Below are 15975 nucleotides of genomic sequence, written 5' to 3'. Positions count from 1 at the left end.
GAAACCTCTGGTGTATTTGGAATGAAAAATTAACTCAAGTTAAAGGTAATTGCCTTAAGTGCTATATTATATATTCACTGTGAGAAGTTATAACAGAAATAAAATCAGGGCAAAAAAAATTCCACACACATACACTTACCCCGAGAGGTTTGCAGTTGTTTTTCACATATCTTCCTGGCTCACTTTTCTCATTCCAGTCTAACTGGCCATGATAGAAATACTTCTGTTTTCTTCAAAGAGACAGAACAAATGTGGGGTGAGCAAGCAGTCATGCAAGATTAATACCTGGAGCTGTGTAGGCAGCAGTTCTGTTGGACCACTGATCAGGCTAACTGGTGATTACATTGCTCACTTTATACCATGTTGTTTTTTTTTTTTTTGTTTCCGTTAATCCCACCTCCCTCCCACACTTTTTATTTTTTTTCAGATATACGATTGACTTTTGAAGAGAGTAAAATAAAACTTAAGCAATGCAAAAGTGGTCTTGTATATTTGTTAACTTGGGAGTAACAAAGATCTCAAGTCAAAAAAGGATTTTTTTTTTCAAAAATAATTTTCTATGTCAAAATCAAGCACCTTAAACAAAATTTCCTCTCTTCTTTTCTTCATAAAAATTTCAATAATTTTATTAATTCAATACCAAAGTTACAATATGTTAGCATGAGCAAAGATTGATATAGAAGGCCTGTCAATGTAAAAACAGAACTCTGACCCTTACAGGTCCCAGCTTGACCTAGCTAAGGGTTCTGGGATATATATCTTTCCCATCCAACTGGAGCATGCATACCTCACACTGCACGTGCCTCTGAATGTGCATGCATGCACGCACACACACACGATGGGTGTGAGGGAGGCAGCTTACTTACATATAAGGCCCTGCATGTTTGTCGAACGTAACGGCCCCCGGGAGAATTATGATCCCATTCTAACCGTCCGTGCCAGAAATAGTCCAGTCTGAATTGAACATAGAGCATACAAACTGATTGAAGAAATAGTCCACTCAGATTATAGTCTGCTAAGTTTTACAGATTTATCTGCGACATGAACAGAACATATTTGTACTACAAATAGAATAAATGTACAGAAGACACCTTGAAAGACTTTCATTCCAAAATCCCTGGAATAATCTTGAATCAAGATGCTTAAAACTGTTGGATCCCAACTAAAGGTGGCAGCACTATAGCCTCAGCAACAGCCTCAGGGTGGCAGCACTATAGCCTTAGCAACAGCTTAAAGTACAAAACTACTTGGGTGGTTATGTATCAAGGTACCTAATGTTAAGAGCTTTCTATCTATAACATGCCTTTGCCTTTTCAATTTGGCTAAAACTTGCACTGAATTGGAAAAAAGCTAGTAATCGAAGTATTAAATAAATGAAACTTAAACCTTTTCAAATGAAACATACTATGGGTGCAAAATGACAAACAACGGAAAAATTAAGTATTTTCCTTTTCAACCTTCCACATATATATATATGTATTTATGCTGTTAAATATCGAATGCTTCTATCAAGTTAACAAAACCACCAAAGGTCATTCAATGTAACAGATTAGCCGCTAAAAAAAAAAAAAAAAAAAAAAGTTCAGAGCTGCAAAAAGCACAAGAGAAGCCCGTTTAAACATCAACTAATTGACAATCTTTTTTTTTTTTTCAATCTGCTGTAAGTCATTAAAGCATAACTGACATAGTAAAAAGCACAACCAAATCTTCATTGATGCAGCTTATTATATAAGTGTGCTCTAATGCAAGTTATTTGGCAATGCCCATTTATATTACTCCCTGTGCACAGGTTTTATCATACCCCCTCCCTACCCCCAAGAGAAAAAAAATCTTCTATTATTTCCCACAGAAAGTCCCCCCCCCCCAGTCCCACTCACGGGAAATCCCTGTCCAACAAGCATGCAGGTCCTTTCAAATTCAAAACTTAACCAATTTATTATTATATAAAAGATTATATGAAATTTACTTTTATTACAGGATTTACAATGTTATAACTAAAATGACACTTCTCCAGAATTAACTTAAAGTGGATGGTGGAATTTGGTCATTTTTCATCATTTTTTTTTGAGCGATGACAATAAAAATATAACTGTTTCAAAGTCTAAATCTGTTTTTCACACCAGGTACAAATTTTAACAGATCTTGATAACATGGCATGCCTCATAGATAGGAAAAATATGTAGAGAAATAATTCCTTTTTCATCAATTTGCTCTTAAGTCATAGCATTGTAAATCCAGATAAAGAGTCAAGAAAATGTTTATGCACAGAATCTCATACAGAATTTTAAAAATCTACTATTAAGACATGGCAAATGAATCTGAAATAGGTGTCTGAGAGAATATTTCTTTAAAATCTCCTAATTTAAACCAATAAGCCCAACACAGCAAAACAAACATTTGCCACACAAAGTTCCTTTTCTCGTTAAGCTTGTTATGATCCCAAACATTGTTAACGGCTGAAGAATTAATAGAACATCTTTAAACAATGTGACTGGAGAACAAATGCAGTATTAGTCGGACAAAAAATATCAGAGGTCACATTCAAACGTAACCATTACAAACAGTCAATGAACACTGGCTGTCCAAAAGCTCACAAAGTTCAAAGCAAAACAAAAGCAGAGGTAAATGTAGCAACAAAATATCATTTGAAATATGAAATATGTGTTAAAGGAAGCATCAGAAATATAAGACGAAAAACAATTTTTGCCAGTTTTTTTTTTTCAATAATTTGTCTGTATTTTTGTCAGTTGTTCATTTAACCCATAAGCAATCAGTCCAAAAGTTAGCTAGCCTGTTTGTCAGTCCATCAGTTAACACCTCTGTCTATTGGTGCCAGTCTAAAAGTTAGCCAGCCTGTCTGTTAGTTAGTTGGCTAGTCAATTAAATGTTCAGTTCGCCCCGAAAGATGGCATCTGGCAAAACAATGTAATAACAGTGCTAAAAAATTCCGAAGTTAGAAAAAAAAACTATCACTGTAACCAACAAAACAAAGCTGTCTCTGTTTGAGTGTAAAAAAAGTCCTGTTTTTTCAACCTAGTGCCTTTGTCCCAAGAGCTGCCAACACTTACTTTGTCTTCTTGGTCATTCTGTAGGGCAAGGAACCCAGTATCCTCTCCATCATTGCTAAATGCTCTCTGTTGTCATGTGTCTGGAATTGTAAATAAATAAATAAATAAATAAATAAATAAATAAATAAATAAATAAATTAAGATTTTGTTGTGATCCGAAAGTTTGATCTTTTTTATCAAACAGAGCTGCAGATTTCGAAATATTTCGTAAAAATACACATCCATTATCCAATATTACTAAAACAGACTGGCCCAAAAAAATAAATGTACCAAATGCACTTCACACAGAATAAATTAACCACAAGGCACAACTAACACAATCATAAGACACAACTTACACAATCAACAAGCACCACTAGCACAATCTCACCTGGAATAGTGTAAACCCTGTGTACAGCTCAAAGAGAATGCAGCCTATACTCCACACATCACAAGGTTGAGACCAGCCAAGTTCTGGAAGGGGAAGTGGATTATATTTATATATACAAATATATGACATGACAAGGCAGCAAAGCTGTCAAATGCACAGACAAAAAGCAGAAAGTAATAATGCACAGAAAGGCTTTTGTTAAGTCAGATATATTACATGAAGATCTTTATCTTGTATACTTCATTAGAAAAAATTTGTTAGTTTAAAATTATAAACACATTAAGGAATATATTCTAAATGTTAAAAATCAAGTTATCACTTAAGGAAATTGATCCTCTGCCCTTTATTTAAATGATAATAACAGAACAAATAAATAATAATAATAATAATAATAATAATAATAATAATAATAATAATAATAAAAATTGAGGATTGTAAAGTACAATTAAAAATAATATTATTTATTTTCTAGTTCAAAAATAAATTGCTGTAATAATTCTTCGCCAGTTAAATTAAATTCTGTGGGATGACCTTTTTTGATATCTCAATCATCAATAACCTAAATTCAACACAATAATTTTATGCCTCATATTACCTAGTATGACCTCAGGGGCTCTGTAATGTCGCGTGGAGACTATCGTGCTGTGGTGCTCGTGGTCAAATGTCGTTGAGCCAAAATCTATCAGACGGATATCGCTACATTTGATTGTCCTCTCGTCCCTCTTCTGCAAGAAGATGTGGGGAAATAGTACGTTTAACAAGCGTTATTCTCTAGTAGCACAATCAATAGTCTCAGTAGCACAATTATAAGACAAAATTAGCACATTTTAAGTTAAAACATGCACATCAACATCATTAGAACTTTTTAAACTTTTTCATTTATATGCCACTTTGTTCTTAATTATTAGTACATAAAGAGAATTATTAAAGAAAGACGCTTAATCTTTACCTTTTTGGCATTGTATTTGATATCATATTCAGAGTTGACAAACAGGACATTTTCAGGCTTCAAGTCTGTATGTGTCATATTATTGTCATGCATAACTGCAAATACAACGTATAAATAAACATGATATTTTTGGTTTGTGAACAAGTTATCTTCAATAGTTTTTTTTTTTTAATATAAATTTAGATAGCATTGTCAGGATAAACAGTTATACGGAAGGAAAGAAGTGATTACAATTTCAACTAAATCCCGAGCTGCTAAATATTAAACACACACACATACATTTACAAATCATAATAATTGATGTCTTTTCTTTGGAAGAGAATTTAAGAATTCTCTTGGCTTGTTCTACTTACACTTGACAGCGTAACAGAGTTGGTAACCTATGTGCCGCACCTGGCTGAGTGTATAAGGCAAGTAACAGTTCTCTTTCTGGAAAACAAAACAAGAAAATAGTTAAATTACAGAATAACAAATATCTAATATCAACAAAGGATTTATTTATTTTAAATACACAAATGAAATCCACATATAAAAACTTATGTTTCATCAAAGCTCTGAAAAAAATGTCTTTTTTACACATATCTTGTGTGTTTCCATACGAGTGTCCTAACTCCAGCCAAGAGATTATCATTTTTCATATTCACACAGGTAACATAGTCACTTTTCACATCATGCAGAACTGTTTAGTATACAATTATTGTGTTCAAAGGGCTACTTTAATCAATGGCAAAGCATTTTGATTACTTTTATGTATATATTTCAAACTGTACTTCTTGTAAGAAGAATCATGGTTTTTATTCTGATTCCAAAAACAGCATATTTTTTTTTCCTTTCTTAATTATTATTATAATTATTATTATTTTGAGGGAGGAGGGCATCTTTTACCACTATTCCAGATGATGATACCTCCTGTGTATCCAAGTCACAGCTCAAATGATTTAATGAATGTGTTTTACAATCCATTGAGATCTATGAGACCACATTATCCAGTAACATTTAAAAGATGCTCAACCTTTACCATGTGCACCTCTCAATTTCCTGTTCAAATTTTTGGGGAAGCTGTTAAATGCATTATTACGCAGGAGTAATATCTTAAAACTGAACCTGACAGACTGAGCTGACTTAGCATCGATTCATTAAAAACTGAAAATCTTGCCTTCCTCCTTACTTTCTAGCACCGTTTGTGCAGCCTTAAAGCGTGAAATTATTGTAAGTCAATCAGCAATTTCAAAATAAATTAACAATAAAAAAAAAAAAAAAAGATGATAAATTATTCTATAATCATTTTGATCTGCATTTATATCATATTATAAGCATTTTGATCTGCATTAATATCATAACATATCTATCTCTCTATGCTTTTTGAGGCCTGCAACAGTACTTTAATTTTTTTTTTCTTCAGGAAGAGAATTGGTAAAACATTCAGTCTACACCAAGTATAACCTATCACCTTCATCTTCCGCTATTTACTTTCCAACCTCAACCTCATCAACATCTATCTTGAGAAGATTTCAGTGCACCTGGAAGATATTCCAACTCAAACTGTGCAAAAATGTCCTCTATAACACACCATAATGTAAACAAACTGGCAATGCTTCTTTAATGGAACTAATCAAAGAGTGAAGAAAAAAAAAAAAAACCTTTTCCCGATTGGGTCTATCTGTTAACCTATCTAAACATCACTGCTACCTTTAAATGTCAAGCTTTGTACGAGTTAATGAAATGCAGAGTTGGCTGACACTACAATTATCAGCAGACACATTCTGTGGTGTGACTAGCAATGGAAGGTAACAAGAAAGTACAGGGCATCTCTAATGTTGGTAGAAATAGCTACACCAGATAAACAGGGTGTCTTTTAAGTATGAACACAAAGGAAATATCACTATTTATCCCTAACACCCCATTTCCAGAGATTAGATCGATCTATCTTAGATCGACCTAACTCCCTGGGGGATTCACGCTAAATAGCTGTCAGCCGGGCGGACACGAAAGTTAATTACCCCCTTACAGCTTGTAGTAGGCGGGACGGACATTTAAGTCGGATTATCTGAAAGTAATCTAGTGAGACTCCCCGCGGGGATAGCTCGATCTAAAATCTATGGGAATAGAGCCTAAGAGTATCATCATTTTGGTCCAAATGATATTTACCTTGTTTTATCCCATATAAAATATGTATTTATTGATAATATATTTAAAATCACTTCTAACTAGTAAATAAAGCTATTGTGGATATAAGAGCGCATTCAGAACAAGGTGATCCTCAGACAAACAGATCCGCAGACTTAATATGGCCGACTCACTTAAAAGCACTGCAGACTAATCCCCTGATGGACTGCCTGTCTCCACATATGCCGTCTCTGCAGGAGCCCTGCAGTAAAAGCCTGGAACCCAGATTTAATCCATGAAATGGCGCATGTGGAGGCTGGGAGACCATCAGGGGATTAAGCAGCACCGCTTCTAAGTGGGATCAGCCATATTTAGTCTGCGGATCATTAAGACTGAGTGTGCTTATGTGCAGTTCAATGTAATCCAATCTTTTGTTTGACGTCTAGATTTAACACCATGCTACCGAGATGAAAAACCTACACTCACAGACATCTGAGATAAGGAAGAGCTAATAATTCATGCCTTCACACCTGTATTCCAACATTGAGAACGAATGCGCTCATCAGAACAAGGATTGGGTCATAGAATTCACATTTTGGGTTTCTGACAAAGACATAGACCCAGAATAACTGTACTCTTTTCTACAGGGTCATCACCAACGCAGTTATACCCAAAATTAGACTAAGGATAGGCTTTTCACTAACCACCACAAAGCCAGAACCCACACGCTTCTGAAAAGGCTGCAAATAATCCAGATCAACTCAAAATAGCGCTAAGTGCTGTTAGAAAACAGACAAAATGAAAAGGTCTCAACAGCCTTAGTCAGGCAATTCTGGAAGAAAACCAAGAGAGATTTTCATCAGCTGTGCAATGCACTTAAAGTTAGAATAATAGATTATTCAAACAAAGGCTAAATTCAGAGTTACTTGGATTCCAATATTTTCATTTTTCCCAAGATGTTTTCTACCTCTAAATTTAGCTGCAGTTTGAAGAAACTATTATTATAACTTTTAATTTTTAAACAAACTACCTAAAATACACTAGAATTATTGAGCAATAATAAATAGGTAGACAGGAACATGTGTGTTATGAGGAGAGATTTCAAAATGTACGGGTCTTTAGCCATCTTTCTTATCACATTACCCTACTTCTCTAGTTCCCTAAAGGTCACAAAGCAAGAAGCCATATAAGATAAACCTTGAAACCTTTTATATGCCGCATACTCGCACACTGGGGAAAAAAAGATACCCATTATCTTCTGTTGAGCTGTCTCTTTTCCATTGATCCAACTCATATGTGTAATATAGTCATCACCACTGTGAACAGAGAGGGAGAGAGAGAGAGAAAGGAAGAGAGAGAGGGAAGGGGGTTACCCAATCTGAATTGCAAGATTTTACTACTTGAACCAGCTCGTGTGGTTAATTTTTTTTAACAAATTAGCTATCATTTTGCTAGCCTGAAGGCTAACACCCCATTTCCATAGATTAGATCGACCTACTTTGGATCGACCTAACACCCTGGGGGTTCCCGCTGAATAGCTGTCAGCCGGGCGGACACGAAAGTTAATTACCCCCTTACAGCTTGTAGTGGGCGGGGACGGACACTTAAGGGGGATTATCTGACGGTAGTCTGGTGAGACTCCCCGCGGTGATAGATCGATCTAAAGTTGTGGGAATAGACCCTAAATGTTCCTATTTTAGCCAACCCGAATGAGTATAAGTTCCAACCTGGCCAACTTGAGGGGACTAAATATGTTCCTACGTTAGTCACCACTGCAGGGGCGGATTTAGGCCGTCTTCTGGGTCTTCCAGAAGACGGTCAGATTTTCAAGTTTACATTGACAGTTATCTATTTTTTTCTGTCGGAAGACGGTAAAAAAATGGAGGATGGATCAATAAATATAATATGGAAGACTGTCAGAAAATATCTCTGGATCCGCCCCTGCACTGACTATAGTCATAGCATTAGCCAACCTGAGTGACTAGATGTTCCTACTTTAGCCAACTTGAGCAGTCTATAAATGCTACTACTTTAGTCAACTTGAATAACTAGATGTCATTACTTTTAGCCAAATAGAGGGGACTACATTACTCAACACAATTGACTACTGTACAGTCATAGAATTAGCCAACATGAGTGATTAGATCTGAAAATTTCAGTACAAATGCATATTTAAACCTTACTTTTCTAGGCAGCTAGTCAGCATCCCTTAAAAGCAACTGCCAACCATTTAAAACTAATCTGCCCAGATAGGCTTCCTCAATTAATACAAAATGTGAAATATGGAAATGCTTCAGACAAATAGAAGGCTTCACATAAATCTATTCAAACCCTTCCTCGTAATTTTCATTGGAGGCAATGCAGTCTGATTTTCAATTTAGAAGGAGAATGAATTCTTCCGTTCACTAATAAAAAGCCGCATATCTTTTTCCATAATTACAATGGATAAAATGCTGTTCTAAATCAAAAGAAAGATTCATCCAAGTTGTGCACATACCTTATTTTACTTGTTTCATTAAATGTAGCTTCTTTTTTCCAAGAAATGTAAATTCTGATACATGAAATGTCATGGACAATTGAAAAATCATGTCTAAAATGTAAAATGCCAAGGTGTCTGTTTGGGCAATTTATTCTGTAGTATATAATTGAAGAACAACATAGACACAAAAATCATTTGTGAAAGATGAATCTGCAAAACTTGATTAATAGATGTTAAATTTTCCCAAAACATGACAAGAAAAGCTTCAATTCCGGAAATGACTATTTGACGTATTTCTCGACCCTTTAATCAGTAAAGAGCATACACAGATACACCAAGATCCCATTTGCTGCCAGGTTCTTGTACTATTAATAGATATCAACATCAGCTCTTCAGGAGCAAGAACTACAAGTTTTCTCCAGCCTTAGAGAGTACTGTTTTCTTTTTTTATGCCAGAAATTTATCTCTTTCACAGATAATCTTACGCTTACCTTCACAGATGAAGTACTTACTGTTCAATTGTAAATCTGACTTGTTATCTTTTTCTGGTGATACTTATTAGTTTTTGTGAATATAAACAAATAATTTTTCTCAAATATTCAAAAATAATGTGGCAGTCAATGTGCGCTTTGTTCTAATTTTCACAGCAATGCCCTTTTTTCCCCCCACATTTTCTGTACTGCTCATTAAGTGCTATGATACTGCCTAAGTATCATGTGCTTTCATCGTGCAACACCATTCAATACTAAATAAAACAGCCATTAAGGGCTCTGTCATACACACAATATGCCCCAGGGAACAATCTTGGGAACAATAGGTTATTGCTTTGTTTATATTCCTGGTTTCTTGCCTTTGATAAAAAAAAAATAATAATAATAAATCGAGATCAACGCCATCTGGTGAAGGTTGAAACAAAATGCCTTAAAGGCAAAACATGCCTATTTTCTCTTGGAATGAATTATACTGGCTTCACATGAGAGGACTGCAAATCCTATTTCGCTAACAGTAATGCTGTACATACCATTAACTAAAAAAACTGATACTAAGTACGGTAAAGTCTTGAAAATTTCGTCGTTCTTAAAAATTTCGTCGGCAGACGATTTTCCGCCGACGTAATTTTTTTCCCTTTGAAAACTTCGTCAACCTTGAAAATGAGGTACTCGATAATTTTTGAAAAGTTCGTCACCAAATATGGCCGCGTTGTCCAGCTCAAACATGAAGGTAATGCGTCAGTTGATTCAAGACAATGATACGATCAGGATATCATTGCCGATAACACTCTCAATGGGAGATAGGAACAATAGTGCGCCCCTGCGAGCGGTTACTCACAATATAGATGGTTTAGATGTGAATTCCCGTTCTCAATTGCAGGAACGTCGGCCTTTTGTCTTTAGTTTCATTACTATTACCTGGCTTAAGGTGCGTTATCAAGCCGGTAAATAGAAGTCACAGGCCGCGGCTTTGTCATTTGTAACGCCGTTATTGTTATCGGCGGCTGTCCTAAACGAGGAAGACACAATGAAAACATCAAGATATTATCTCGAAGTGAAATGTACCCGTCACTTCTATTCATGTCCATGTTCAACTTAGGACCATTTGACGATTACCTGGCTCGTACATGGAGATCGTTCGCAATGCGAATGGGACGAGATGGCAATATTCTTATCTTCAGCGGAGAATTGTTCGCGATCCAAACGAGACGAGAAGATAATTTTCATATTTGTAGCGGACTACGTTCGCATAAGATCATCAGCGGGAGATCGTTTGCGATTCGAGAGAGACGAAAAGGCAATCTTCATATCTTCAGCGGGAGATCGTTTGCGATTCGAGAGAGACGAAAAGGCAATCTTCATATCTTCAGCGGGAGATCGTTCGCGATGTAAGCGAGAAAAAATGCACTTTTCATATTAGTTCAAGGGAACTTCGTTCGTGGAAGATCGTCAGCAGGAGATCATTATTTTAACCCCCTCTCCCCCTTTGAATTTTATAAATAATATATATTTTTAATTTTATCTTTAACTCCCCCTTCCCCCGCTCACGGCATATCTTCAGCGGAGAATCGTTCGCGTAATATCGTCAAGACTTTGTTCGCGTAAGATCGTCAGAAGGAGATCGTTCGCGATCCGAGCGAGACGAAAAGGCAATTTTCATATCATCATCGGGAGATCGTTTGCGATGTAAGCAAGAATGAAATAGTTCAAGGGATGTAGGGAACTTCGTTCGCGGAAGATCGTCAGCAGGAGATCATTATATTAACCCCCCTCCCCTTTTGAATTTTATAAATAATATATATTTTTCATTTTATCTTTAACCCCCCCCCCCCTTCCCTCTCTCACGGCATATCTTCGGCGGAGAATCGTTTGCGTACTATCGTCAGGACTTTGTTCGCTTTAAATCGTCAGAGGGAGATCGTTTCATATCTTCACCGGGAGATTGTTCGCGATGTAAGCAATAATAAAATGCACTTTTCATATTAGTTCAAGAGACTTAGTTTGCGAACGATCGTCAGCGGGAGATCATTATTTTAACCCCGCCTCCCCCTTTGAATATTATAAATAATATATATTTTTCATTTTATCTTTAACCCCCCCTTCCCCCCCCCCTCACGGCATATCTTCGACGGAGAATCGTTTGCGTACTATCGTCAGGACTTTGTTCGCGTAAGATCGTCAGAGGGAGATCATTCGCGATCCGAGCGAGACGAAAAGGCAATTTTCATATCATCATTGGGAGATCGTTCGCGATGTAAGCAAGAATGAAATGCAATTTTCATATTAGTTCAAGGGATTTAGAGAACTTCGTTCGCGGAAGATCGTCAGCGGGAGATCATTATTTAACCCCCCCCCCCCCCCCCCCACACACACACACACAAACATTGGATTTTTTTTAAAATATTCATTTTCATTTTATCTTTAATCCGCCCCCTGCCCCGCTCACGGTATATTTTCGGCGGAGAATCGTTCGCGTAATATTCTCAGGACTTTGTTCGCGTAAGTTCACATCACTTATCAGAGGGAGATCGTTCACGATCCTTGCTAGACGAAAAGGCAATTTTCACATCTTCATCGGGAGATTGTTCGCGATGTAAGCAATAATAAAATGCAGTTTTCATATTAGTTCAAGGGACTTAAATTGCGGAAGATCGTCAACGGGAGTTCATTATTTTAACTCCCTGTAAATTTTTAGGAAGTTACAGATGGTAATTTTAGAAGGCCTGACACTCAATCCTGGGAAAGCCCTGTATGCAACAAACGTTGCCAAGTGCGTAATTTTTTTTAACATGTCGCGTCCACGTTATGATGCAAGGTTGAAATTAGGCTTATCTTGATCCTTCTCCTCTATCAGGAGGTATGTTTCTTACCGAGAAGATAATTCTCAACATGTTTTCGGGTACAGTAAGTCAAGTTTAACTTAATCGAGATGCACTTATAAATAGATTATTTACCAACAGAAAATGACTTAGGAAGTAGTAATAAATATCCCACAATATAGGAGGGTCAAAGATAACAGTCGCTAAGGATAAAAGCACAAAGGCCGGATTTTTGAAAATTTCGTCATACCCAGGAGTCGGGGAGAGGTAATTCTGAAAAATTAGTCGGATTTACACAATTAAAAATATTAATTAATTTTTAAGCGACGAAATTTTCAAGACTTTACCGTATGTTTAGTTTCTTCAAAAATGTTTTTTTTTTCTAAACGTAACATAGGAGCTATCACACTAACAAAGGAATGGAGACTTACCAAAAAGTCAAATATATTGATGGTTTTATCTAGGGCTTAACATAACCCCATTTTCAGGCACTTATATAATTACCCTGTGGGCAATTCATTTCAGGGGGGAAGAAGGGGTGACAGTGAATGTGGAGAGACAGGGATGTGGAGAACACTAAAATACCAATAGATAATATCCGCAAAAAAGGTCAGTGAGGTAATTTTTGATCAGATTTTCTCTGAAATACAAGTGATCTACTAGCAAGTCCCTTGTGTTCATGGCCAAGTACGACTAAAAAAACTGGTTGCCTAAGTGCAGAAATCACTTGCACCAGGCAAGTTAGGTCTATGGGTATGTCAAGCCTGGTAATCCATTAACAGAAACATAGACTGGGTTCCCACAAATTTAGATTGATCCAACTTAACTCCCTGGGGGTTCACACTAAATTGCTGACAGCTTCAGGGAGCCGAGCGCCCACTAAAGTTAATTACCTCCTTACAGCTTTTAGTAGGCGGGACAGACATTTAAGCCGATTAAGCTGACAGCAATCTAGTGAGACTCTCCAGGGGGATAGATCGATCTAAATATATGTGGGAATGGTCTCATAGAGACTTACCATAAAGTCAAATATACTGATGCCCAGCATCTGGAAGCTCAGACACATGTGTCCATGGTAGTCGAAGTAGTCAAAGAATTTCACACATAAGCTGAAATAAACAGGAAGATCAGATTTAAGAATTCTCATTTTTTGTGTGTAAAGAAAAAAAAAGGTCACTCCGATAACACTGTCACACCTGATGCACTTTCAGAGCCAAAAAAACATAATTCAGCTATGTCACAGCTAATATACAGTCATGTTTCACACAATGTTAAACCTTGCCACGCCTTGCAAATCTTACACAATTTCCTAAATATCCAATTTACCAAAAAATATCCAATCTAACATGTCTTATTAAGCACTTCACTATGTCACATCCAACACAATGTCACATCCAACACAATATCACAACCAACACGATGTCACATCTAACACAATGTCACACCCACTACAATGTCACATCCAACACAATGTCACAACCAACACGATGTCACATCTAACACAATGTCACACCCACTACAATGTCACAACCAACACAATATTATAACCAACACAATGTCACATCCGACACAATATCACACCTAACTCAGTATCACATCTAACACAATATCACACTCGGAATGATAAATCTACTTACAATGTCCCCTCAGGGTCTTTACTGTGCATGAATTCTAGGACATTAATCTCAAGTTTGGCCGCTTCTCGGTACTTCTCTACATTTTTAATAATTTTTAGGGCAGCAACCTCATTGTCTCTGAAAAAAGGGAGAAGGAAAATTATCTTAATTGACTCTAAAAGAAGATCAAATAGATGAAAATTATCCTTACAACTTCTGAAATGGGATGGTGAAAATTATCCTTCCTGTCTTTTTAAAACCTGAGAAAATTAGAATAATACTACTTGTTTTTAAAAGACAAGAAAAAAGATGAAATTAAGCCTTACTGTAACTGAAAAAGAAGAGGGAGAAATGTGCTAAGTGTCTTTGGAAAATGAGGGAAAACAAAAATTATCCTCATTATTTCTAAAATTGAGTGGGGAATGAAAATAATTGTCTTGGAAGGAACAGAAAAGGGAGCGTTTTTAATCCACGTTACATCTTTTGGTTTAAAACTTTTGTGAAACAACCTCTGTTTTTATTCATATTTTACTCTTTCGAGCCCCCCCCCTTCCCCCCCCCCCCCCACTGGGACGATAGTATGTACCTCCAGCGTCTAACATATTGAACATGCTCGGGTTCCGTTTTTATAGCGGTTTGCTGCTTTCATGTATATAAATATAATATATAAATACACCACACCTGTCACTGAGACTCATATCTGAGATTTATACAGATTGTGTGTTACAGGTAGGAGTATCAGATGTTTGGGTTTGACAGGTCACCTGATTTTCCTCCCCCACCCACGACTCGAGGTGATAAAAGAAACGGATAAAAATACAGCCAGGATTTATGCGCCATTCATGCAGAGTGCACCTGTCAAACATCTTCATCTTGATTGTGAAAAGTTTCACAATACGGCGTTGGAGTTTAATTTATAGGACTCTGCACTGATGAGCACAAAGTAGATCCAATACTCAGAGCGGGATGCTTTTTTTTTTCATTGATTGGCAATTGATTGGAAATGGAAATAAGGAAGTCGTACTGAGGCTGTATTGATTTTCTTAGCTTCTTCTAGGCTTTCTGCTAGGGGGATTTTTTTTTTCTTCCCTGGTTGTAAATCTGTTGGAAATAGAATCATGAAAGTTATTTTGGTCTTTTGTGTTTATTCTATGCTTTTTATTGTAAAAAACATTAACTTTTTCCTGATTAAAAAAATGTATTTAAGATCTGTAATCAAAACAGTTTCCCCGCCTGTACTAATTACACTCAATTTTTAATCCATTTCTTTGGTATCTATTTTGGTGACAAAATCAAATGCAGTTTTTCTTGTCTAAAACACTGATTCATTCCTGGTTCTTTGATATCTGATATTTGAAATCTATTCTGGTGACAAAATCAAATGCAGTTTTTCATGTCTACAATAATGACTCAGCCCTTCATGCTGCCATTCATGTACTTAAGTTCAGTTTTTTACCCCTTCATAAATACCAAACCATTTGAAAAGACAGATGGCACATTTGGCATCAAAATTCTATTTTTTTTTTAAATTAAAACCCAAATTATGATAATTGTATTTTTATTTTTGCTTTCAGGATCATTGATAATAATAATAATAAAAATCAAGGAGAATTTTCTCAGATCAGTCATTCCCTAAAAAGAATAAAAATATTTACACGTTTTATCTTGTTCAAATATTAATTATGTGCTTTGTGCTGTTTAAAGTCCATCAGAGTTAAATGTCAAGGGTTGAGGAAAACGGGTGAATTGATGTTTTAACTTCACGTGAAAAACAGATGTCTTGCTGGATAGGGTTGGATATGGAAATTATTTTTCAAACAATTCACTTTTTTGAATATTTTGCCTTTTACAGTTTTACCATGTTCAGACACAAAGGACGATATACTTTTCTGAAACATTACTAAAATCTTAGAATATTTAAATCAACACTTGTAAGTATTACTAACAAAATAGTTCTGGGGAAATTTTTCACTCATGTTGGACAAATTTACTGAATAATTATTGCATGGCTTCACCTTACAAACAATTGCGTAATTTTTTGGCTTCACCTACGACATTTCCCTAGTAGCAACCAGAA

At 36.1% G+C, this 15975-nt stretch overlaps 1 protein-coding gene across 1 annotated transcript in view; it reads right to left on the bottom strand.

Moving 5' to 3' along the window:
* LOC106166631 (dual specificity protein kinase CLK2) overlaps positions 1–15975 on the bottom strand; it is a 47424-nt gene that overhangs the window by 5097 nt on the left and 26352 nt on the right. The window contains exons 6-13 of the mRNA XM_087018843.1: positions 13920–14036; positions 13301–13391; positions 4741–4816; positions 4388–4482; positions 4034–4163; positions 3439–3521; positions 3069–3148; positions 140–230 (exon numbers count right to left, since the gene is read on the bottom strand). Of these exons, the coding sequence (XP_086874969.1) occupies positions 140–230; positions 3069–3148; positions 3439–3521; positions 4034–4163; positions 4388–4482; positions 4741–4816; positions 13301–13391; positions 13920–14036 (763 nt within the window). The remainder of the gene's footprint in view (positions 1–139; positions 231–3068; positions 3149–3438; positions 3522–4033; positions 4164–4387; positions 4483–4740; positions 4817–13300; positions 13392–13919; positions 14037–15975) is intronic.

This window comes from Lingula anatina, chromosome 8 (genome assembly GCF_051362555.1).
Source record: "Lingula anatina isolate TDL-2025a chromosome 8, LinAna3.0, whole genome shotgun sequence".
Classification (NCBI taxonomy): Eukaryota; Metazoa; Brachiopoda; class Lingulata; order Lingulida; family Lingulidae; genus Lingula; species Lingula anatina.
The sequence above is the reverse complement of the archived record's forward strand: the minus strand, read 5'-3'. Positions and strand labels throughout refer to the sequence as shown.